Genomic DNA, 23,044 nt, shown 5'->3' on the forward strand with positions numbered 1-23,044 from the left:
AAATGGGTGTAATAAGGCGAAAAAAGGAACATAATTGGTTGTGATGTCATGTATAGGTGGATCTATAAGATAATACTTGGCATGGATGCGCGCGCAGCAGTCTGACGTGTAATTGACGTGTAACTAGGGGGTGAAGGGGACTTGACATTTAGCTCTACATGTGGAGACAAGAAGTCTGGGGGGTCAAGTCAACCTAATCCCAAATCATATCTAACATCCTATGTTTAAAGAACTATGTTATCCATAAAAGAAGGACTCTCGGACAGAATCTATTCTATACTGACTGTGCGTGCATGTACAAGCGTCTAAGTGTCTACACTAAATGCGAGGGGGTAGGAATATTCCATGGTAACAAGGCTATGAATTACTTGCATGAGGACAGAGAAGCCGGCCTTTTGCTCGGTAACTGGAAGAATGTTTACTTAAGCTACTAGGCAGGAATGCATCGGCTGAGGGGGAAGCAGATAATTCGAAGGTGAAATACAGTTCTTGGCAGAGAATAGGCTGATGTCAGGCTTCGTGAGCCGCGCAGAGAATGAGACAAAGTTCATGGTCACAGATGCAGGCTCAGACTGGAGCTTTCAGAGGCAGAAGGCAAGAAGAGTTTGATGACAGAATCAGGGCCTACTTGCCTGGACTGTAAAATGGCATAAGTGAACCATATAAAGCCGGTGGCTTTTCATACTCAGGAATGGAATATCCGGCCTATTCATGGCGGATCTGACAGAGGACATGTTGACGGTGGACGCACATGTGTTTGCGTCTTTATAACTGGAACTGGAGGGAACACACAGGTACTTGTGACATGCACATAGAACTGTTGGGGTCCAAGATAGGGGACATAACTGACCAGAAAAATCCATATTTCCACACTCTCTCTCTCTCTCTCTCTCTCTCTCTCTCTCTCTCTCTCTCTCTCTCTCTCTCTCTCTCTCTCTCTCTCTCTCTCTCTCTCTCTCTCTCTCTCTCTCTCTCTCTCTCTGTCTCTCTTTCACTCTCCTCTCTCTCCTCTTTCATACATACATTCTTCACCCTATGCATACACCATACTGATCTGTCTCCTTTCCTCTAAGGACACTTCCTGTTTTTGCTTTCCACATTGTTTCTCTTCCCATGTGTGTCACACCATGCCTGCTTTCCCATTTGCTTCCTTATCCATGTTTCAACACCATTAGGTATGTATCACTCTTTCATATGAGGTCACCCACAAACATTTCTGAGCCCTGGATTCTGTCTCCTTAAATCTGTCTCCTCTCGGTATTGACACCCTTTTTCCTCAGGCCATGGCTCCTCCTTCATTTACTTTCTTTCTAACCCCTGTCAGGTAGAGCATGATGGACTCACGGGAAGGGTGGAATTCAACAGCAAAGGACAGCGAACGAACTACACCCTTAGAATATTGGAGAAGTCGAAAGATGGCCATAGAGAGGTAAGCCAAAGAGCACTTCCATCTTCATTGCAGGGCTGGTCTGCTGCACTTTGTCTAGATTGGTGTCTGGGGTATTAGAGAGAGGGTGGTTCTAGGCACACATAAAGCACTTTCAGGGGAGAATGTAAGAACCCAGACTATTATAATCACTGCCTGAACCCTGATTAGGATTTTTCTGAACAATACTTTGGAAATTGTAGCAGCAGAATTAGCATTCCCAGCTGCCATTTCCATCTTTTCTAGAAGCCCTTCCAAACATTATTAGATTGGTATTTTCTTCCAGTGATATCTTAAAGTGTCAGCAAGCATCCAAAGGCTCTCAGAGACATGTGCAGAAATCACCAGCATCTTCACACCAACTGACAGTGTTTATGATGTTCACAATATTGCCTCTGATTGAAAATTTAGTTCACAAATATTTTTCCAGCTGGAAGCCTTCTCCTCTCTAAGGGAACCTTAAGCTATGGGAGAGGAGAGAACATTGATTGGCTGCTTCCATCTCTTTGAAATCAACTTGCCTACCTGCTCACTTATAAAACTCGCAGATACCAAGGAAAGGATAGGCAAGGATAGAAATCTCCCCTTCCTCCGCTAGAGTTCATTTTTGACAGTGAGACTAGGGATTGAATGAATATGTAGACTGAGTTCCCATTTTACCATAAGGTCATATAAGGTAGATAAGATGTGTCTTGTGGTCTCTTGCATGCTAGGATGGTGAGAACTGTGCTCTAATGGTTATGGTAGACTCAGGTAGACTCAGGACGCTCACTTAAAAATGGAATCAAGTCTATTGTTGTACATCCACGCAGGTGGGGGTCTGGTACTCGAACCGGACGTTGGCAATGAATGCAACCACGCTGAACCTCAACACCTCAGAGACTCTGGAGAACAAGACGCTGGTCATCACTACCATCCTGGTAAGTCCCTCAAGCATGGTTGAAGCTGGCGGGAGGCAGGGGACCAGAGAAAAGGGTGAGGGCTCTGGTTTCTCTGCTCCTTGAGGGCTGTAGTATATTGACCTGTCAGCATGGAACATTAACAATTTAGCACTATGTCTGGTTACAGTATAATCCTGGCACTGTACCTGAGCAACAGTTATTTTGCACAGAGAATAAATACCTGGCATTACTCTTGCCAAATGAAAATATGAAATATTTTTTAGTGTTCCGGTGTTAGTTGGGTGTTGATTGCAGATGACTTACAGTAGCTAATGGTGATTGCTGGTGGTAGCGATCTTGTGATTTCTGGTTGGAAGTAACTGTGGTAATTGGTGGTCATTGCTGGTCGAACATGACTGGTGTTGATTATTGCTGGTGATTCAAGGTGACATTATTATTATGTCCAAGTGCTGTGTTTTGAGACAGAGTCTCTATATTTTGGCAGATTTCACCCTTTTCCTCACTGTTTCTCGCAGGAGAACCCATATGTCATGAGGAGAGGGAACTTCCAACAGTATGAAGGCAATGAGCAATATGAGGGCTTCTGTGTGGAGATGTTGAAGGAACTATCCGACATTCTGAAGTTCCACTATCACATCAAACTCGTGGACGACGGACTTTATGGGGCCCCGGAACCCAATGGATCTTGGACGGGCATGGTCGGGGAGCTCATCAACCGGGTACGCATCTCTGCCCCATACAAGGGAAAGTGAAGCTTCCGATACAGTTAACTTCAGGAAATGAGACATGCTTTGTGAGTTGCTGTTGATGGGTTCATACATGTGAGTATCTGCTGCTTGTCTCAGATGACTACACAAGGACCATGAGCCAATGATGCAAGCCTCAGATGAAGGTACACACTTTCGGATCATGCTGTGAGTTTAGAACCAAACACGCACAAATGGTTTGTACATATGTCATATGTCATTTATTTGTAAATCAATTTGAGTGTGTACAAAGGCTTTGTGAGTCAATTGTGTGAGTTTAAAATTAGTTGAAGGTCAGCTCACATGGTTTGAACTTAGTTGTATTGATCAAGCACATTTGTTTCACATCTGTTTTATGAGTATCAGACGAGGACATGGTATGGGAGTAAATGTTGTAAGTTTCAGACACGTAAGCAGGAGACATGTGTCCATGTTATGAATCTCAAATAAGCCCACGACGTCTGTGCTTCAGTTCTTTATCAATGCCAGAGAAGTCCTGGTGGTGTGTGAGTTTCTGTTGTGGGGTTCAGATGCACATGACTAGGTTGTGAAAATCTTACTCAAGCTCAAGGCAGTTGTCAGTCTATGCGATTAGAGTACAATGTGTACTCATGCCTCACGAGTCCCATGAATTCATACTATGTCCTGTACAGGCTCCCGGGGTAGGCAAGTCTTTTGTGCACTTCCAAGTGAGCTCTGAAACCTCTACTATGTTCACAGCCTTATTGAATCTCTGCAGTCTTAAATACACACAGCCAGGGACCCTCAGGCAAGTGCCTGTAATGGTCACAGGTGCACTCAGTCCCTTGAGAGCCCAAGATAATTTTCCAGAGTTGGCGAGCCTCTAGGGAATCTCCAATCTGCCTCTTCAGAGTTGTAAAAAGCTCACAGAGTCAGAGAATTTATAGAGAATCGCAGTTAAACTCTAGTTTAATTACTCTCTCTCGAGTCCTAATTCTGCTCACTGAGTTTCTTAGTCTATTGGTGTCTTGATTAATGCCGTTTTTATGCGTCTCTTGATGGTCTTCGATAAGCTCAAATCATTTGTGAGTCTCTAGAGATTCTCTAATAAATAAACTTTTCCTGAATATTCTTAAAGTTTTGTAAAGCTCACAAAGATAGTGACTCTCGAGAGAGTCTGCGATGAACTCAGTGGTAATGATTTTCTTGGGAGTTCTACGGATGCTCACAGAGGTGGTGAGTCTATAGGAATATCTGATAAATTCACAGCGTCTGTGAGTCTCTTGAGAGTTTTTGATAAGCTCACAGACTAAGGACATCTCAAGAGAGTCTCCATTAAACTCATTTTTTATTAAATTCCTGGCAGTTCTAGGCATGCTCACAGTGGTGGTTCCCTAGGGAGTCATACTTGAGCCCACAGTTTGAATGAATCTTAGAGTCCACAGCAAACACACAGAGGTGGAAACATTCAAAGGTTTTGTGTTTATCTTGAGTGTCTTAGTTTTTGAGTCTCTTAAGAGTTCTACAACATATTGGAGTTTTCTGTAATTCCTGAGAACCTCACACGGTTAGCAAGGCTTTGTTGTGAATTTCCTACTAGTTCTCGTGGAGCGCACCTTTTTCTGAGTTTCTTGATCATCTATGATAAAGGTCATTAGACCCTTTTCCAGACGTGGTTAAAACATCTAGTTTCTGGGTTCCACTGGAGTGTCCGTTAAGATCACAGAGATGGTGACTCTCTTGAGAGTGCCAGGTTGTTTAAATGGGTGATGACTCTCATCAAAGTCGTTGATAAAGTTCAGAATCAGTCCTACAGCTGTTAACTTCTTTGAGAATTTTAAAGAAGTTCACATAGTTAATGAGTATCTTCAGAGACTTCAATAAGGTCATAGGATGGATAGGTTCATGTTCTGAGTGTTGCGTAACAAGAGGGTTTTGTCTTTTCTCTCTCTTCCAGAAAGCAGACCTGGCCGTGGCAGCCTTCACCATCACCGCAGAGCGGGAGAAGGTGATCGACTTCTCCAAACCCTTCATGACGCTTGGAATCAGCATCTTGTACCGAGTGCACATGGTATGTTCCAAAGTGATGAATCCCCTGTTAGAACTGTGTCTGTTATGTCCATTGGTAACAACGCCCTATAAAAGGTGCATACAGTACACACCATGTCCTCGTGGTGTATCCCATGTTAGTCGTTTCATCTTTATAGAGCTCATGGTACATCCCATCTACCAATGACAAGTCATTAGCTCATGGTACAGTCTATGTTAGTGGAATCCATGGTGGTCACTCCGGTAATCCTGTGTCAGTGATTTCCTTCCCTTCTCTTACAGTGATCACCGGACGTATGTCCTATGATCATGTGGTCGCAACAATCTTCCCATTCGTGGTCAGTCTGGGATTTAGTCTGACATAGACAGATCCAGGTAAAACTGGATTTGCTGAGATTTAGGGGTTTGTCAAAGTCTTGCTATTATTGGCTGCTGAAGGATCAAGTTTGGTGGTAAGGTTTGAGTTTGGCTAGTAAAGATGAAGCCACTGCAGCTTGTCACTAGTCCGGAGAAAGGGCTCAGGAAGGAGTGTGATGCACTGTGCAGGGCTTCAGAGCAGGCAGGGCCGTCTTTAGCGCTGGCGGCACCCGGTGCGACAATCATTTTTGGACCACCCCAACCCATGACTACCTTCTCAGAGTCTCTCACTCCCATTGGCTAAAGTGACCCTCATCTCTCCAATCATAAGTTATTCCTAAACACAGCTCTCCCCCTGAGTTCAGTGCCCCCTCCACAGGACAGCGCTTAGTGCAGCCACACCGATCCACAGCGACCCTTGACCCTGTTTCCAGGCAGGTCGCTCCCCACGCCACGCAGCTCCACATGTCCGCGCCCGTGCTCTGTGCCCAGCTGCCGCTGCTGCTGACCAGAGTCGAGGCCCGCCTCCACCCGCAGGCTACTACCTGCGCCTCATCCCTGGTGGCCAGTGGTAGGCCGTAGGTCTGCTTTCTGGTATCTGTACTGTTTTCTGTTTAAATTAATTTTCTTTTTTTCCTTTGCACTGCATTTTGTTTCAATTGTTGCTCTGTGATCGTTTCTGTGCCTTTGCCTCTTGCCTTCTGTTCCCTCCCATTTTTCCCGCCGCTGCGTTCCCTGTGGCCCCGCCCCCCCGCTCGCCCATTCGTCCGCTCCCCCTCCCAGCTGCTCCTCCCTCCCACCTCTCCTTCTTATGGCAGCCGCTGCACGGTGAAGAGAGCGACCCTTGACCCTGTGTCCAGGCAAGTCTCTCCCCATGCCACGCAGCTCCACCTGTCCGCGCCCGTGCTCTGTGCCCAGCTGCTGCTGCTGCTGACCAGGTTTGAGGCCCGCCTCCACCCGCAGGCTACTACCTTTGCCTCATCCCTGATGGCCAGTGGTAGGCAGTAGGTCTGCTTTCTGGTATCTGTACTGTTTTCTGTTTAAATTACTTTTCTTTTTTTCACTGTCATTTGTACTGCATTTTGTTTATGTGCCTTTGCCTTTTGCCTTCTGTTTCCCCCCCCCGCTTTTCCTGCCGCTGTGTCCCCTGCGGCCCCGCCCTCCCATTGCTTGTTGGTATTTGTACCAACTTTCTGTTTAAACTGCCTTTCTTTCTTTCAATGTCATTTGTACTGTCTTTTGTTCCAATTGTTGTTCTGTGATCGTTTCTGTGCCTCTTGCCTTCTGTTCCCTCCTGTTTTTCCCCCCGATGCGTCCCCTGCGGCCCCGCCCCCCTGCTCGCCCATTCGTCCTCTCCCCCCTCCCAGCTGCTCCTCCCTCCCACCTTCCCTTCTTATGGCAGCCGCTGTGCAGCCACGCCTAAGGCAAGCCCTTCTGCGCCCGTCCGTGCCTGGACCGCGCCGAGCGCCAGAACCCCTAGTCCCCGCGACCACCACAACATCAGACACCAGTACGATGCCAGCACCCTCCTCACACTCAACACCGGATGATCACGCACCTGCTGCTTGGCTGCCCCGAAGCGCACCCAAGGACCCTTCTCCTGCCGAAACTGCAGCTTCACCAGCATCCGGGCCGCCAACCCACCGTCCAGGAAAGAACCCAACCACCTCAGTTGCATTCTTCTCAACACCCGCTCCGCCCGCAAACACGCCATTGAACTCTGGGACCTATTCGACTCAACCTCCCCAGACGTCGCCAGAAGGCTACAAGATCACCCGCAGGGACCGCACCAATGGAGTAGGAGGAGGAATCACCATCGTCCACAGGAACACTCTCAGAGTCTCAATCAACACCGATGAAACCCTCAGCACCGCTGAACACCTGCACTTCCAGATCCACACCGACCCCAACACCACCCCCAGAGGAACCCTCGTCTACAGACCCCCGGACCTTGACCACAGTTTAGCGATTGCATCGCCGACTTCGTCAGCACACACCCCCTCGCCTCCACGGACTACATCCTCCTCGGGTACCTGAACTTTCACCTCGAGAACAACAACGACACCAACTCCACCACCTTGATCGCCAACCTCAGACTCAGACATCTCAGACAACTCGTCACAACACCCACCCACTCCGCCGGCCACACGCTTGACCCCCATCTTCTCCGCAAGCTCCCACGTCACCTTCAGCCACACCACGGAACTCCACTGGACCGACCATTGCTGCATCCACTTCACATTCCGGAAAACCACCAAGCACCACCGCACCCAAAAGATGCCTCGCCGCTGCTGGAGCAAAGTCACCGAAGACCAGCTAACCACCACCCTTGTCCGGAGACCACCCGCCGACCCCACCGACCCCGACACTGCCGCCCGCAACCTCAGTGGATCGACGACTATGCCAACACCCTTGCCCCGCACAAGAAATTCTCCAACAACCACACCAGCAAGAAAGCCAGCTGGTTCACTGAAGACCTCCAGGCCTCCAAGCAAACCTGCCGAAAGCTATAGAGGACCTGGCACCGTGAACGAACACCAGACAGCTACGCAGCCCACAAGAACGCCACTCGCAGACACCATCACCTCATCAGATCCGCCAAAAGGGCCTCACTTAAAGACCGCCTAAACAACAACGCACACAACAGCAAAGAGCTCTTCAACATCATGAAGGAACTCTCCAACCCCAGCTCCAACTCCAATGACATCCCACCTTCGCAAGACCTGTGCGACTTGCTGGCCACCTTCTTCCACCGCAAGATCGCAGACATGCACGACAGCTTCAACGCCACGATCGCCCCGACAACCACTGAGACCTCCGCCCCCACGACCACCATCCGCACCAACCGCCTGCTCTCCTGGACCAACATAAACGACGACGACACCATCAAGATCATGAACACCATCCACTCTGGTTCTCCGTCAGACCCATGCCCACACCACATCTTCGGCAAAGCCAGCACCGCCATCGCACTCCATCTCCGGAAAGCCATCAACATTTCCTTCAAGACAGCAACCTTCCCGGAGAGCTGGAAGCATGCCGAGATCAACGCCTTACTCAAAAAACCCAAGGCGGACCCTAAGGACCTCAAGAACTTCCGGCCCATCTCCCTGCTCCCGTTCCCGGCGAAGGTCATCAAGAAGACCGTCAACAAACAACTGACCCGCTACCTCGAGAAGAACAGCATCCTGGACCCGTCCCAGTCCGGGTTCCGCAGCAACCACAGCACCGAAACTGCCCTCATCGCCGCCACCGATGACATCAGGACCCTACTAGACAACGGAGAGACCGCGGCCCTCATCCTCCTTGACCTGTCAGCCGCCTTCGACACGGTCTGCCACCGCACATTATGCACACGCCTCCACGATGCCGGGATCCAAGAGAAGGCCCTGGACTGGACCACCTCCTTCCTCTCCAGCAGAACACAGAGCATCCTTCTCCCCCTTCCACTCCGAAGCCACCGAGATCATCTGCGGCGTTCCCCAGGGCTCATCCCTCAGCCCAACGCTGTTTAACATCTACATGGCACCACTCTCCCACGTCGCCCGACTGCACAACCTCAACATCATCTCCTACACCGATGACACCCAGCTGGTCCTCTCCCTCACCAAGGACCCCCACACTGCCAAAGCCAACCTCCACGAAGGAATGAAGGCCATTGCCAAATGGATGAGGAACTGCTGATTGAAGTTGAACTCGGACAAGACTGAGGTCCTCATCCTCGGGTCTACCCCCTCGGCCTGGGACGTCTCCTGGTGGCCGATTGCACTGGGAACTGCTCCAACACCCACCGACCACGCACGCAACCTAGGGGTCATCCTCGACTCCACCCTCTCCATGATTAAGCAGGTCAACGCCATCTCTTCTGTCTGTTTCAACACCCTCCGCATGCTCCGCAAGATCTACAAGTGGATCCCCACCGAAACGAGAAGAACGGTCACCCAGGCCCTCGTCAGCAGCAGGTTGGACTACGGAAACGCCCTCTACGCTGGAGCCTCGGCCAAACTCCTGAAACGGCTTCAACGCATCCAGAACATCTCTGCACGTCTGATCCTCGACATCCATCGCCGCAGCCACATCACATCCCACCTGAGAGACCTGCACTGGCTCCCTGTCAACAAGAGGATAACCTTCAAGTTCCTCACCCACTCACACAAGGCACTCCATGACACCGGACCAGCGTACCTTAACAGTTGACTCAGCTTCTACACCCCCACCCGCCAGCTCCACTCCGCCGACCTCGCCCTCGCCACAGTCCCCCGCATCCGAAGAGTGACCGCCGGCGGCAGATCCTTCTCCCACCTCGCCGCCAAGACCTGGAACACCCTCCCCATCCACCTACGGCAGACCCAAGACCTGCTGAACTTCAGAAGACTCCTCAAAACCTGGCTCTTCGAGCAGTAGCAGCACTCCCGAAATCCCCCCCCCCCAGCGCATTGAAACCCGCACGGGTATGTAGTGTGCTTTACAAATGCTATGATTGATTGATTGATTGACCGATCGCACTGCCCTAAAGCCGGCCCTGAAAGCAGTGGTAGGTATTTCTGACTCAAGGTCTAGGAATGGACAATTATTCATTTATTTTCTGAGCAGTTACTTAAAAAATAGGAATAACAAAAGAACTTATGCAAAGTGTTACTGAAGTAAGAGAGCCGACTAGGTGTTAGTACGGGTGCAGGGCCTTATTACCTTGGTCTGGTGGCTCAGTGGACTAATGCGTCCATTGCAGGGGCCTGTGTTCGACCTCATGGTCACAGGTTCAAATCCTGTTGTGTCCACTCAGCCTTTCATCTATCCATCTAAGGTCGATAAATTGAGTACCACTGAGTTGGGTAACAATAAACATATGTTATTCAGCATCAAGATACCTCAGGGTGAACGTGCGCTTTACAAATAATCATGTTATGTTACCTGTAAATTATCAAACTTGATTGAATTTACATGTATGTTCATTAGACGGGGAGGCACGCTATGGTTCAACTGAGTATTAGAAAACTATGTGACCTGAAAATTGTATTTTCACTCACAGTACTGTTAGAGCAAGACAAGTAGTGTTAGGCTTGACGTGTGAGCAAGCACTTACCAGAGAGAGAGAGAACCACGTCATCTCAAAGGATGCGTGGCAAGCTGCACTGAGGCAGACCTGTGATGTGAATGAGCATGGCCTAACATGGGACAGAACAATGTGTAATCCTAAAATGGCTCTGCGCTGTTGAAGGTGAGACAAACAGTCCAAGGTGGACATTTGCAGCATGACGAAATACAGCGTCAACTGTTGGGGCGGGGGGTACTAGATCCTAAATTACACCGGAGTATGCTGTACTGTTATAAAAAGGCAGGCATGGGCTTCAGACTTACCGAGCAAGGGAACCACGACTTACCTGAGAAAGAGAAGCATTTCATCTTTGAAACTACAGCATGAAAATGCCAAGTCGACGGTGGCTGGTTGTTGACACTTATCTGTCATATTTGTGTATTTTAGCACTGCTACACATGTCCTGAAAGTAAAACATGCCTGGATTCAGGTACATATGTGGTTGCAGCACGCGTTCTGTATGTAGTAGAGAAGCTTATACATGTTTGTGTACTGCTCAGCTTCCAGGACTGACCATCTCCTCTATACGTACATCGCAAGATGAGTGCCAGGTGCATGGGCTATGACACGATGGAAAGCCAATGCTGCCGTGAGTAGTGTCGCAGTCGTTCTGTCGCGCCCAGCCCAGAGCAGGCCTCCACAATGAAAGTACGAGTTCCAAGAATGGTGTTGACTCTGAGATTACTGGGGATTCGACATGGACAGGTGATTAGCCACAGCTCCTGGGACCAGAGGGTGGTGGAGCATCTACCAGGACCGGGACAGAGAAGGCCACCAGGTGCATCACTCTAGGTACAAACTTCAACATGAAGTGGACTCTCCACACTTTCCAGTTCCAACGCGTGAGCTCCTGGTGATGGTCGAGATCCTGAGAATGGTCCTTTCCCTGAAACTAGAAGAGAAGATCAGATTTACAGCAGCACCAGTATCATCTCAAGGATACCAGAAATCTTGGCCCTGTAGGTAGACTTCCAAAAGCATTAGAAGCTCATCTAGCTATAACCACAGCAGACAAAACAAATTACTTCAAGATGCTAACTCAGATTTGCTTTCAAGCACAAACTAAAAGATTGACATGCGATGCAGGATTTGATGTTATGCATTGTGGTATATTCTAAATGCCAATAAAAGTATGTTTGAAATAAAAGATTAACATGTTTGACTTGATGCTTCGCAGAGGCTAGCTCCAAAGGCTCAGTGACCTGCAGGCTCGCTTGTCCCAGAGGCTGGCTCCAAAGGCTCAGTGACCTGCAGGCTCGCTAGTCCCAGCGGCTAGCTCCAAAGGCTCAGTGACCTGCAGGCTTGCTTGTCCCAGAGGCTGGCTCCAAAGGCGCAGTGACATGCAGGCTCGCTAGTCCCAGCGGCTAGCTCCAAAGGCTCAGTGACCTGCAGGCTCGCTAGTCCCAGCGGCTAGCTCCAAAGGCTCAGTGACCTGCAGGCTCGCTAGTCCCAGCGGCTAGCTCCAAAGGCTCAGTGACATGCAGGCTCGCTAGTCCCAGCGGCTAGCTCCAAAGGCTCAGTGACCTGCAGGCTCGCTTGTCCCAGAGGCTGGCTCCAAAGGCGCAGTGACCTGCAGGCTTGCTAGTCCCAGCGGCTAGCTCCAAAGGCTCAGTGACCTGCAGGCTCGCTTGTCCCAGAGGCTGGCTCCAAAGGCACAGTGACCTGAAGGCTCGCTAGTGGCAAAAGCTGGCTCCAAAGGCTCAGTGACCTGAAAGCTCGCTAGTCCCTGAGGTTGGCTCCAGAGGCTCAGTGACCTGGAGGCTCGCTAATCCCAGAGGCTGGCTCCAAAGGCTCAGATACCTTAAGGCTCGCTAGTCCCAGAGGCTGGCTCCAAAGGCTCAGTTACATGAAGGCTTGCTAGTCCCAGAGGCTGGCTCCAAAGGCCCGGTGACCTGAAGGCTCGCTAGTCCCAGAGGCTGGCTCCAAAGGATGAGTGACCCGAAGGCTTGCTAGTCCCAGAGGCTGGCTCCAAAGGCTCGATGACCTGCAGGCTCACTAGTCCCAGAAGCGGGCTCCAAAGGCTCAGTGACCTGCAGGCTCGCTAGTCCCAGAGGCTGGCTCCAAAGGCGCGCAGTGACCTGAAGGTTCACTAGTCCCAAAGGCTGGCTCCAAAGGCGCAGTGACCTGAAGGCTCGCTAGTCCCAAAGGCTGGCTCCAAAGGCGCAGTGACCTGAAGGCTCGCTAGTGGCAAAGGCTAGCTCCAAAGGCTCAGTGACCTGAAGGCTCGCTAGTCCCAGAGGCTGGATCCAAAGACTCAGTGACCTGAAGGCTCGCTAGTCCCAGAGGTTGGCAACAAAGCCCTCAGTGACTTGAAGGCTCGCTTGTCCCAAAGGCTGGCTCCAAAGATTCCATGACCTGAAGACTCGCTAGTCAAACGCATCGTACCTGGCCCGCAGCACTCGCACAGGCGTCGACACATAGCGCTACCAGAGAACCAATTGGATGCTGCTGTACTGGTGCTGGTGAAAGGGCACGTGAGAGGTCCGTGAGGAGCCTGTGAGGAGCAAGGACCAGCTTGGCTTGGGGGCGCCACTCTACCCTCCGGACCTGGTCGGCTGGACTTCAGCGGACTTGGCGGAGGACTTCGCAGGCGCAGAAAAGCAAGCATGAGTGTATGTGCGGTGAGAGCGGGAACGAGAGAACGAGAGCGCGGCCACCTTTAGTGGTGGCTGCAGAGTGAAGTGCTTAGGCATGCCCGTGGAAGCAGCCCAACTAGGTTGGGTGCGGCTTGTGGTGCCCCAGCGTGCCCTGCTCTTGTGCTCCTATCTAACCCTCTCTACCCCTGTCCCTGGCCCGGCCTTTACCCCTGCTACTCCACATAGGGCTTTCGGCCACATACCAGATGTCGCAGCCTCTGCAGTCACCACCTTTCTCTTCGGGGGTTGGGCTCACTGGCCTGAGTCGCCCCAGTGTCCCTGCTCCAACCTACTGTCCAAAGCATTGTCACCGCCATCGCCCCACCACCGCTCCGCAGCTGGCTTGAGTACGTTCCGAGTTACCGCTCCAACCCAATACACCAACCCACCGCCACCACCACTGCACCACCACACCACGGTATTGCGCTACAGTCAGGCGCATTTCAGCTGGCACCTCACTTGGGGGTCGCAGGGAAGTCCACGTACGAGAGGCAGAGAGGTATAGAGAGCAAGCAGGTAGGCAGGTGATGGGTGTCTGCCTCGCTCTCTCCTCACAGAGCGGGTTCCTTTAAGTGTGCCATTTCTTTGACTGAGAACCTCCTAGTGGCCTTAACTAATCAGGTTGGTGAGAACTAATCTGTTATGACGTCGGGGAGAACAAGAGGTGAAGATAAAAAGGAGGGTGCTTTGGGTATGGACCAAACCAACAAATCACCCGGAACAAAGTCGGAGGCACGGAACCTCTCAGAGCCAGGGAGATTTAACAAAGAAGAGCCGTTTGAGCATGATCTTTCAACCACAGCAACTGCAACAATTATGCCAACCACCTCAAAGAAAGTCAGAGTCCACCCCACACGCCGATGGCGAAGGAAACAACAAAGTTGTATCATCAGTATCGGCATGGCACAACTCATGCCCAAACAGTAGCAAACGGGCGCTGATCATAGACTTCTTGAAAGTATGCAGTAAAATCTCCACCAAGAAAAACCAGGACTGCAATGGTCCCACGGTCCCAAAACACATCAATTCAAATAACAGCATCGCAGACTTTCAAAGCGAGTTTAACAAGAACTTCCCTTATGACAGTTGTAATAACAGCTGTAAGAACAAAAGGAAAGGACACCAGGATAAGGGATCAGATGCTCAGCATGCCTTGAACAGAGAAGTCCCAGGCTCGCAGCCATTAACAACAAAAGTCCCTCATTCTCCGGAAACCTACCAAAGACATAACCTCCAAGTCATTGAGGCATTCATTCGCAGTCATTCACCTCCTCCAGATGTACAGCAACTGCAGCAGCAACAACAAACACCATTTGAAAAAAAAGAGGCTGATCCAAAACGCCAGAAGATATATACATCCTCAGCCCTTTTGGCGATACACACACTTTCTTGGCAGCCTCATCACTCCCAGATCAGCCGGGTTTTGCCAAAATAAATGCTCATGAGCAAGATAATCTCGACCTATCATTCCTTTCATTGGAAACGGCACACCAACCCGGTCAGGAATTACTGCACCACAAACTAAGCGACTACACACAATTTAAACTCCAAAAAACCCAAACAACTCCCACTACATCACCCTTACAAATAAATTAACAATCAAACAGGATCCTGGACTCTCCGGACTATCTACTCCAACGTGAACGACCAGTTTGTTCACACACAGAAGAATCAATTCGTTCACCAACATCCTCGGGTTGGCTCCACTTGCTAAACTCCATGGATACCATTGGAAAAGCAATGATTTACCACGCAGAAAACCCAAGTAGAACTCTTAAATATCCTAGCAACCTATGTCCAGGAGGTTGAACAAACGTTGCACAGTTTTAACGAGATGATCACGAAGTTCCAGCGAGACCGGGAAACAACATATCAAATGTGCCACTGCCACTGCACTCAATTAATCAATAAATTAGCACTGGTTCCAACCCTAATGTCAGAATTGTTGGGGACAACCAGGGATACCCCATCCAAGACTGCAATGACAATTGAGCAAGAAAAAGACGTATTAAGGAGAGAGGATCAGGCATGCCCTCGGACTCTTTAACCCAGATCTCTTGACTGGGGGAGAATGTTTTGATTTGTTCTGCATTCCGTCCATCAATTGTGTGTCTTTTGCTTTCTCGTCCTAAGTGCTCCGGGTATGTCTAGACATAGGTCCAGGGCTCACTGTGCCACTGGATTCAAGCTATCCTGGCTGAAGAGGGGTGAAACCCCGAAACTGGTCCTAGGATGCTTGTTTCCGGTCCAGGGAGGACCTGGCTTGGCAGTTTGGGCTAGACTGTTCCCATGAGGCACAGGGTCAAGACTGATTTGCATATGGCCAGGTCTAAACTGGGGTGGCATGGTGAGCAAAAGAATGATGGAGTTAATCCAGATCTCTTTACTGGGGGAGAATGTTTTGATTTGTTCTGCATTCCGTCCATCAATTGTGTGTCTTTTGCTAGGACTCCCAGAGGGCAAAACTCAAGAGAAATAGGGATTGATAAAGCCCCAGCACAGGGAAGTTCATCCACACTCAAATCACCAAGCAATGGTGGTAATATAGGTGTACTAGACACATCGTCCACCGACCAATATTTACAATTACCAGCAAGTCAAATCCAAGCAACAACCTCATTAAACAACCGGTAGAGAAAACGCTTGAGAAAATCTAGGAAAAGCAAACTAATTGGACAGGGATCAAACATAACTATTATTCTGACAGAAACAAAAGTAAAGACCACGCTAAACAAACTATTATGAACGCAGATAGCACTGAGGAGTACACTATCCCACCTACTAACCCGTCCATTGCCTCAAGCAGCCAAAACCAACATACCAGGGAAAGATCTCCATTAACAAAAATATATAGCATGTTCAAGCCCTCTGATGGGCGAGAGAAAAACAATTCAATAACTCAGACCACCCAAATCACAAATACCACAGTAACATCAAGGGCGAAAATCAGTCCATTTTGCCCTCAGGAGGCCATCATGACCAAGCTAATCACCAGAGAAGAGAGGCGCAACACTGCAACAACAAACAGACACTGCTCGGGAGGCAATGAGGCCAACCCAGCAACGAATCTCGGAATCAATCTACAAAATAACACACAAGATCACCCGAACCTGCCTTCAAACCATGTGGAGATTACTATGGTCAATGCAACTACTGAAAGGAGCTCAGAAAAGGAACGACGATTTGATCCTTCAAACAAGAGCCACAAGATAGACTTGATCCCCATTAAGCCTCGAGGGGAACACATGATATTCTTAACAGAAGCGCACTACTAAAATTATTTAAAGCTCTTCCTTCCCTGAGCCACATCAATACCAGTGATCTGGAAAGCATAGAGTTCAAACCCAATCCCAACCTCATCAGACAAGAAATGACCACAGCTACATTGTCCAATAACTCCTTTATCGAGCAGATCTGGTGGCAGAAGGAGACATTCACCAAATGGGGCATTGAGCTAAAAAAGGCCGACACCCCTGTTACCTAAGCCCGCTATAACAATTCAAACAGACAGAGGGCATTTTAAAAGGTGCTAAAGGCCTGGACGATCACAGTTTAATAAACGGCACTGGTCAATATGCAAGGAGAATTACCATCACCTTCGCTCATCCCGAAGCAGCCAAGTCCTCTGGTACCCGACAGATGACTACTTCTCCAACCATCCACGGAATGGCATAAACAAAACTGAGCAAGGACACTAAACCGATCCAGGGATGTAAGATCTGTTCCTGGAATGTGAATGGCCTAAACACAAAACTAGAAGAAGCCGACTTTGTGGATTTTATTCTACAGTACGACATACTTCTTCTCCAAGAAACATGGCAGACAAACACTCATCAATAGCAGGCTACAAGGAATTTTTGAACCCTGCCAAGAGAGACACAAAGCACGGGAGAGCAAAAGGCGGCCTTTCTATTTTTATCTCGACAGACATCCTATGGCAAGTTTCAGTTATAGATCTCGACTCCTCTTGGATGCTATGCATTAAACTAGACGTTTTGCCCTCTATAACCCTGCTAATATTGAACATTTATATCCACCCGCGTCTAAATAAAAGGGGCCAAGAACCAAGAATCTAATAGCAACCCTAGTAACATTAAAACTCGTTTACCCACAAGCCAACACAATACTGTCCGGAGACTTCAATATGAACCTGCTACATGGCAGAAAAAAAATATACCAGGCTGCACACAGGCCACAAAACGGCGTGACAGAGATGTGCGGCTCGTCTGGACAACCTCTCAATGTGCGCGCTCAATGGAGGAGGGCAGACAGACAGACCTGCAGCATTCACAAGAGTAACACACAAAACAGGTTCAATTATTGATTACACATTCACGGACCACAACCTTCTTCCTCTTATTTCGCAATTCCAAATAAAAGAAAGGGCAGAAAGCCAACATCATCCTCAAACTTTCACATTGCTCACAACTACTGAAAGATCAGGCCAAGACAATGCGTTGTCTCTATCAACTCAATGTTACAACTTAAAGCGTCTCACCTGGAAAAAGGACAGCTAAGGTGACATCATGGGGACATGCACCAGACTACTGGAGGGATTCGAAGTTGAACCGCTGCGAATAACAGCCTGGGAGTCATTCATCTGTGAGCTAACCAAAACATTCTCCAGACAGAGCAATGGTCATAAAGTAGGTAGACCAACAGGGGCAGCTTGGTACACTAACAACCTAAGGACAAAAAAAACAAAAACAATTGAACAAACACTTAAGACTACTGCGAACTCGGGGCTCAGAACCTTCCCAGGAAATCCTCATGTCAATAGCAAGAATAAAAAAAAGACCTAAAAAAGGACATTAAGGCAGCCAAGAAAGAGTATAAAGAACAATTTTGGGTGAAACTCCTCCACGCCAGCAAACAAAGAGATTCCAAACTTTTCTGGGAAACCATCAACCAGTTATTAAATGGCAAGAAATGACACTACAACTCAGATATAAAGGAGGCGACATGGAGAGCCCATATTAAAGTCACATACAACGCAGTTTCACTCACGAATCTTGGAAAATCAACAGGGAAGGAGGACAACTGTGAACTAACAGTCCAGGATACAACCAGGTCAAAATCACAGGAACTCTCCCCGTGAATTTCACAGCAGCAGGTATCGAAAATCATAAAAAATTAAGATCCGAGGGGGCACCTGGGCCCAACGGCTTGCCAAATGCTTTAATCTGACAAGATCCACCATTTTGGTCTGGCCGCCTCACTCCTCTTTTCATTCACATTTTAGAGACCAGCACGATTCCTGACTCCTGGAGAGGAAGCATCCTACACCCAATATACAAAACGGGTGCACGCTCTGACCCGTCCAATTACAGATTGATAGCACTAAATTGACGTTGAGGCGAAGATGTACGCATCAAATCTGTTGGTAGACTTGGAAAATCGGCACAGCCAAACAAACCTGATACCAAATACTCAAACCGGATTCCAGGTAGGGATGGGCATCCTCACAAACATCTCTGCGGTCATTCTTTTAGCCTACCAAGCCTGAGCAAAATCTAGCACTCTGTACGCGTGCTTTGTAGATCTCAAAGCAGCATTAACCCCTTCCCCGCTCATGACGGAACCGCTCCGTCATGAGCCACGGTTGCCGTGTGCTCATGACGGAGCGGTTCCGTCATGCCACGACCGTTGGCGGCCGCTCCGCCCACGCGGCGCTGTTTCCCCGCCTGTGCGGGGGGACAACGCAACTGGGCGGAGTCATGACGGAACCGCTCTGTCATGAGCACAGCTCAACCGTGGCTCATGACGGAGTGGCTCCGTCATGAGCACAGCGCCACCACGCTGCCCCCCCGCACCCCCCAGCGCTGCGGCGGAATTCCCGCCGCAGCGAAGGGGTTAAATAAGTACCGAGAGCTAAGCTATGGGCTAAAATGAAAAGCTGGCATGCCCCAACCAAACTCCTGGAGGCAATTATCAATCTCTATGAACAAACATGGGTTAAATAAGGAAAGGAGACGGGTGTAGTATAACAAATAAAATTCCAACAATCAACGGACTAAAACAGGGGTGCATGCTGGCCCCCTGTTTATTTAACATCTATACAACCGACCTAGAGAAGAACCTTCGCTCAATTCAAGCTGGCCCCCCAAAACTGGGTAAAACACCAATAACCAGCATCCAATATGCGGCCGATATTGTCCTCCTAGCTCAAACACCCATAGGCCTGCAGCGATTGATTGTCGAACGAGGAGCATACACCACCTCTGCTCAATTATTAATCATTCATCAAAAAACGAAGGTCATGTGTTTCTCTAAATGTCACAAAACAAAGATAAAAAGCAAATTCATTTGGAAGTTAAACAAGAAACCACTGTCCCAGGTGGATTCGTATAAATACCTGGGGTTCCAATTAGATCGCAACCTCAATTTTAAGCAACATCTGGACCACAGCAAAACGAAAGCCAAACAACTGCTCTTTGCATTTAAAATCTTACAGAAAAAGCTCAAAGGTTGTTCAACATGTCACCTGCTCAAGGTAATTGCAGCAAAATTCTTGCCATCCATATCATACGGGTCGGAAATGTTGAACACAAAGGACGCAATAGTCCTAAACACAGCACAATCTAGCCTCTTTAAGAACTTGTTTTTAATCCGTCGACACATCTCACGGGCACAAATACAGCTTAAAAAACCAGATACCAGCAAGACTCTGGCTAAATATTACTGAAGGATGAGGACAGCCGAAAATAACACCTTAGCCCATTATTGTTGGCAGGAGATTGAAAATCAAGCCAGGATAAAACAATCTATTTTTACAGTCCTAAAAGAATCGCTTTCAACACTACAGTTAGAGGAGGACTGGCTCACAATCACTACTTACTCTGGATTTCAAAACGTAGTGAACAATGCAATTAAACGGATCTCACTGTCAATGGACAAAACAGCCTTCTCAAAAAAACAACACGCATGGGCGGTGCCGGTGATACAATCTTATAAAACACTGCAACCCCATCCGTACTTGTCCGAACACTTTTCACACCAAAAAAGCAGAATTTGATGCTCTTGAGGCTGGGGTCCTTCCCCATGAAAGATCTTACCCCAAAATGGAAACAGACGTGGTTGACAAAGGAATGCCGTCTCTGTGGACACGGTGATGAGTCACTATTACAGCTTTTATGTGTCTGTCCATCATTACTAGAAGTTCGAAAAACAGTCCTTCGGGAAATATTAAGGAGAGAACAAATAAAGACTTGCATAGCGGCAGTTATAAAATGCCTTGGAGGCTCGTCGATCCAACTGTCCTGTAGAGCCATAAAACTCTGGAAGAATTGATCTGAATATTTTTAAACTGAATTACTTGCACCTTTTTTCTATCGCATTGCTTACATTTTTATAAATGTTCTATGTAACCAGTTGCGCATTCCTTGAGGATATGAATTTTGTCGTGTTTTTATTCCTTGTTTTTACCAAATGATTGCTTGATGCCTATGTACCTCGGTGGCTTGTTCCACCCTTTTATGATTTTAATGAAATCAAATAAAAGTATTATTGACTGGTCCCAGAGGCTGGCTCCAAAGCCTCAGTGAACTGAAGGCTCGCTAGTCCCAGAGGCTGGCTCCAAAGGCTCAGTGTTCTGAAGGCTCGTTGGTCCCAGAGGCTGGCTCAAAAGGCTCAATGACTTGAAGGCTCACTTGTCCCAGAGGCTGGCTCCTAAGGCTCAGTGAGCTGAACGCCATCTAGTCCTCACTAGCCCCAGAGGCTGGCACAAAAGGCTCAATGACTTGAAGGCTCACTAGTCCCCAAGGCTGGCTCCAACGGCTCAGTGTTCTGAAGACTTGCTAGTCCCAGAGGCTGGCTCCAAAGGCTCGATGACCTGAAGGCTCGCTAGTCCCAGAGGCTGGCTCCAAAGGCTCAGTGACCTGAAGGCTCGTTGGTCCCAGAGGCTGGCTCCAAAGGCTCAGTGACCTGAAGGCTCACTTGTCCGTGAGGCTGATTTCAAAGGCTCGATGACCTGAAGGCTCGTTGGTCCCAGAGGCTGGCTCCAAAGGCTCAGTGACCTGAAGGCTCACTTGTCCCAGAGGCTGGCTCCAAAGGCTCAGTGACCTGAAGGCTCACTAGTCCCAGAGGCTGGCTCCAAAGGCTCAGTGACCTGAAGGCTCACTTGTCCCAGAGGCTGGCTCCAAAGGCTCAGTGACCTGAAGGCTCACTAGTCCCAGAGGCTGGCTCCAAAGGCTCAGTGACCTGAAGGCTCACTTGTCCCAGAGGCTGGCTCCAAAGGCTCAGTGACCTGAAGGCTCACTTGTCCGTGAGGCTGACTCCAAAGGCTCGATGACCTGAAGGCTCGTTGGTCCCAGAGGCTGGCTCCAAAGGCTCGATGACCTGAAGGCTCGCTAGTCCCAGAGGCTGGCTCCAAAGGCTCAGTGACCTGAAGGCTCGTTGGTCCCAGAGGCTGGCTCCAAAGGCTTGATGACCTGAAGGCTCACTTGTCCGAGAGGCTGGCTCCAAAGGCTCGATGACCTGAAGGCTCGCTAGTCCCTGAGGCTGGCTCCAAAGTCTCCGTGACCTGAAAGCTCGCTGGTGGAATTTGCAATCATCGATAGGCCATGACTTTGAGTTTTAGCATGGACTACTCACCCTTCTATCCTTCCATGGCCAGTAAATTGGATCATTTAAAGCATTTAGTGCAATTTAGGTTGAAGTGCAGGAGAAAGAGAACCGAATTTGAATGGTGGGGTCCGGACCCATTCAGGTAGGAGGTAAGTTCTTTATTTCATATTATGCCCTTGTGTTCCAACATCAGAGGGTAGATCCTGGCCGAGCTCCACCTGCTCTCCGGATGTCCCTATCTCCTGGCATCCACTGCAGGCTTCACACCAGCATTCTAGGACATCATCCACTCTGACCATTCCAGGCACTGGCTCAGGCGTCCGCTCCCCAAATGTCCCTGTCTCCTGGCTTCTAATACAGGCCACACACCAACATTTTAGTGCATCATTCGATCTGAACATTCCAGGCACTGGCTCAGGCATCCACTCTCCAAATGTCCCTATCTCGTGGCTTCCAATACAGGTCACACACCAACATTCTAGTACATCGTCCACCCTGAGCATTCCAGGCACAGGCTCAGGCATACAGGGAATGGGAACGCACAGGATACTACAAAGAGCTTTGTAAGAAACACAATTTATTATAATCAGCAAAGGACTAAACTACTTTATTCCCCAATAAGCCTTGTTATCACTTTTTCCCCTAATCTGTTCCTAGAAGCCCTTACGTCTCCCAGCCAGACCTTTAACAAATATGAAAAGAATATAATCCTTTGCTCCGGCCAATAGTCGCCGGGCTCTCTCACGCTCCTAAACTTCAGAGGCTTTATGAGAGCTTGTGTGAGATGAAACAGCGCCTTTCATAATCCTTAAACTGGGTATGATGGTCATGTAACTACCTCACACTATGATGTTCCAAGAAACTGGTTACAAAATCAAGAGCCCTGAAGAAGGCCCCTGAAAGATAATATTGTCTATACTAGTGATCAATACTGATCACGCACGCCTTACGACACGTTTCTCTAGAGCTTCCATTCACCCTGTAGTGGTTTATGAAAAATGTTCCTTAAACTGTCCTTTTAGGTTTTTTTCTCTGAAAACCTAAGACATTTTTTTTATTTTTTAAATTTAAGTTGCATGGGGTCCTAACAATTACTTCTCTATGCTCACGTAATAAACGTGGTTAAATAGTTCCCACAGACCTGCTAGTGGAGGTATTTACTTCGTCTAACTAGAGCACGACCAGCAGGAGGGCAGCTTTTATACATTTTATGATCAATATTTTGCTACTGACAGTTTTTTCTTCAGAAAGTTGTTACTCTCAATACTGGATACATTGTGTCTTTGTTGTCGTTGCTCAAGTGGAAG

The 23,044-nt window shown here is 48.7% G+C and overlaps 1 protein-coding gene across 1 annotated transcript in view; it reads left to right on the top strand.

Moving 5' to 3' along the window:
- Positions 1 to 23,044, top strand: part of GRIK5 (glutamate ionotropic receptor kainate type subunit 5) — a 1,516,626-nt gene that overhangs the window by 1,321,695 nt on the left and 171,887 nt on the right. The window contains exons 12-15 of the mRNA XM_085615595.1: positions 1,325 to 1,429; positions 2,239 to 2,346; positions 2,844 to 3,047; positions 4,993 to 5,106. Of these exons, the coding sequence (XP_085471721.1) occupies positions 1,325 to 1,429; positions 2,239 to 2,346; positions 2,844 to 3,047; positions 4,993 to 5,106 (531 nt within the window). The remainder of the gene's footprint in view (positions 1 to 1,324; positions 1,430 to 2,238; positions 2,347 to 2,843; positions 3,048 to 4,992; positions 5,107 to 23,044) is intronic.

Source organism: Triturus cristatus, chromosome 7 (assembly GCF_964204655.1).
Source record: "Triturus cristatus chromosome 7, aTriCri1.1, whole genome shotgun sequence".
Taxonomy (NCBI): domain Eukaryota; kingdom Metazoa; phylum Chordata; class Amphibia; order Caudata; family Salamandridae; genus Triturus; species Triturus cristatus.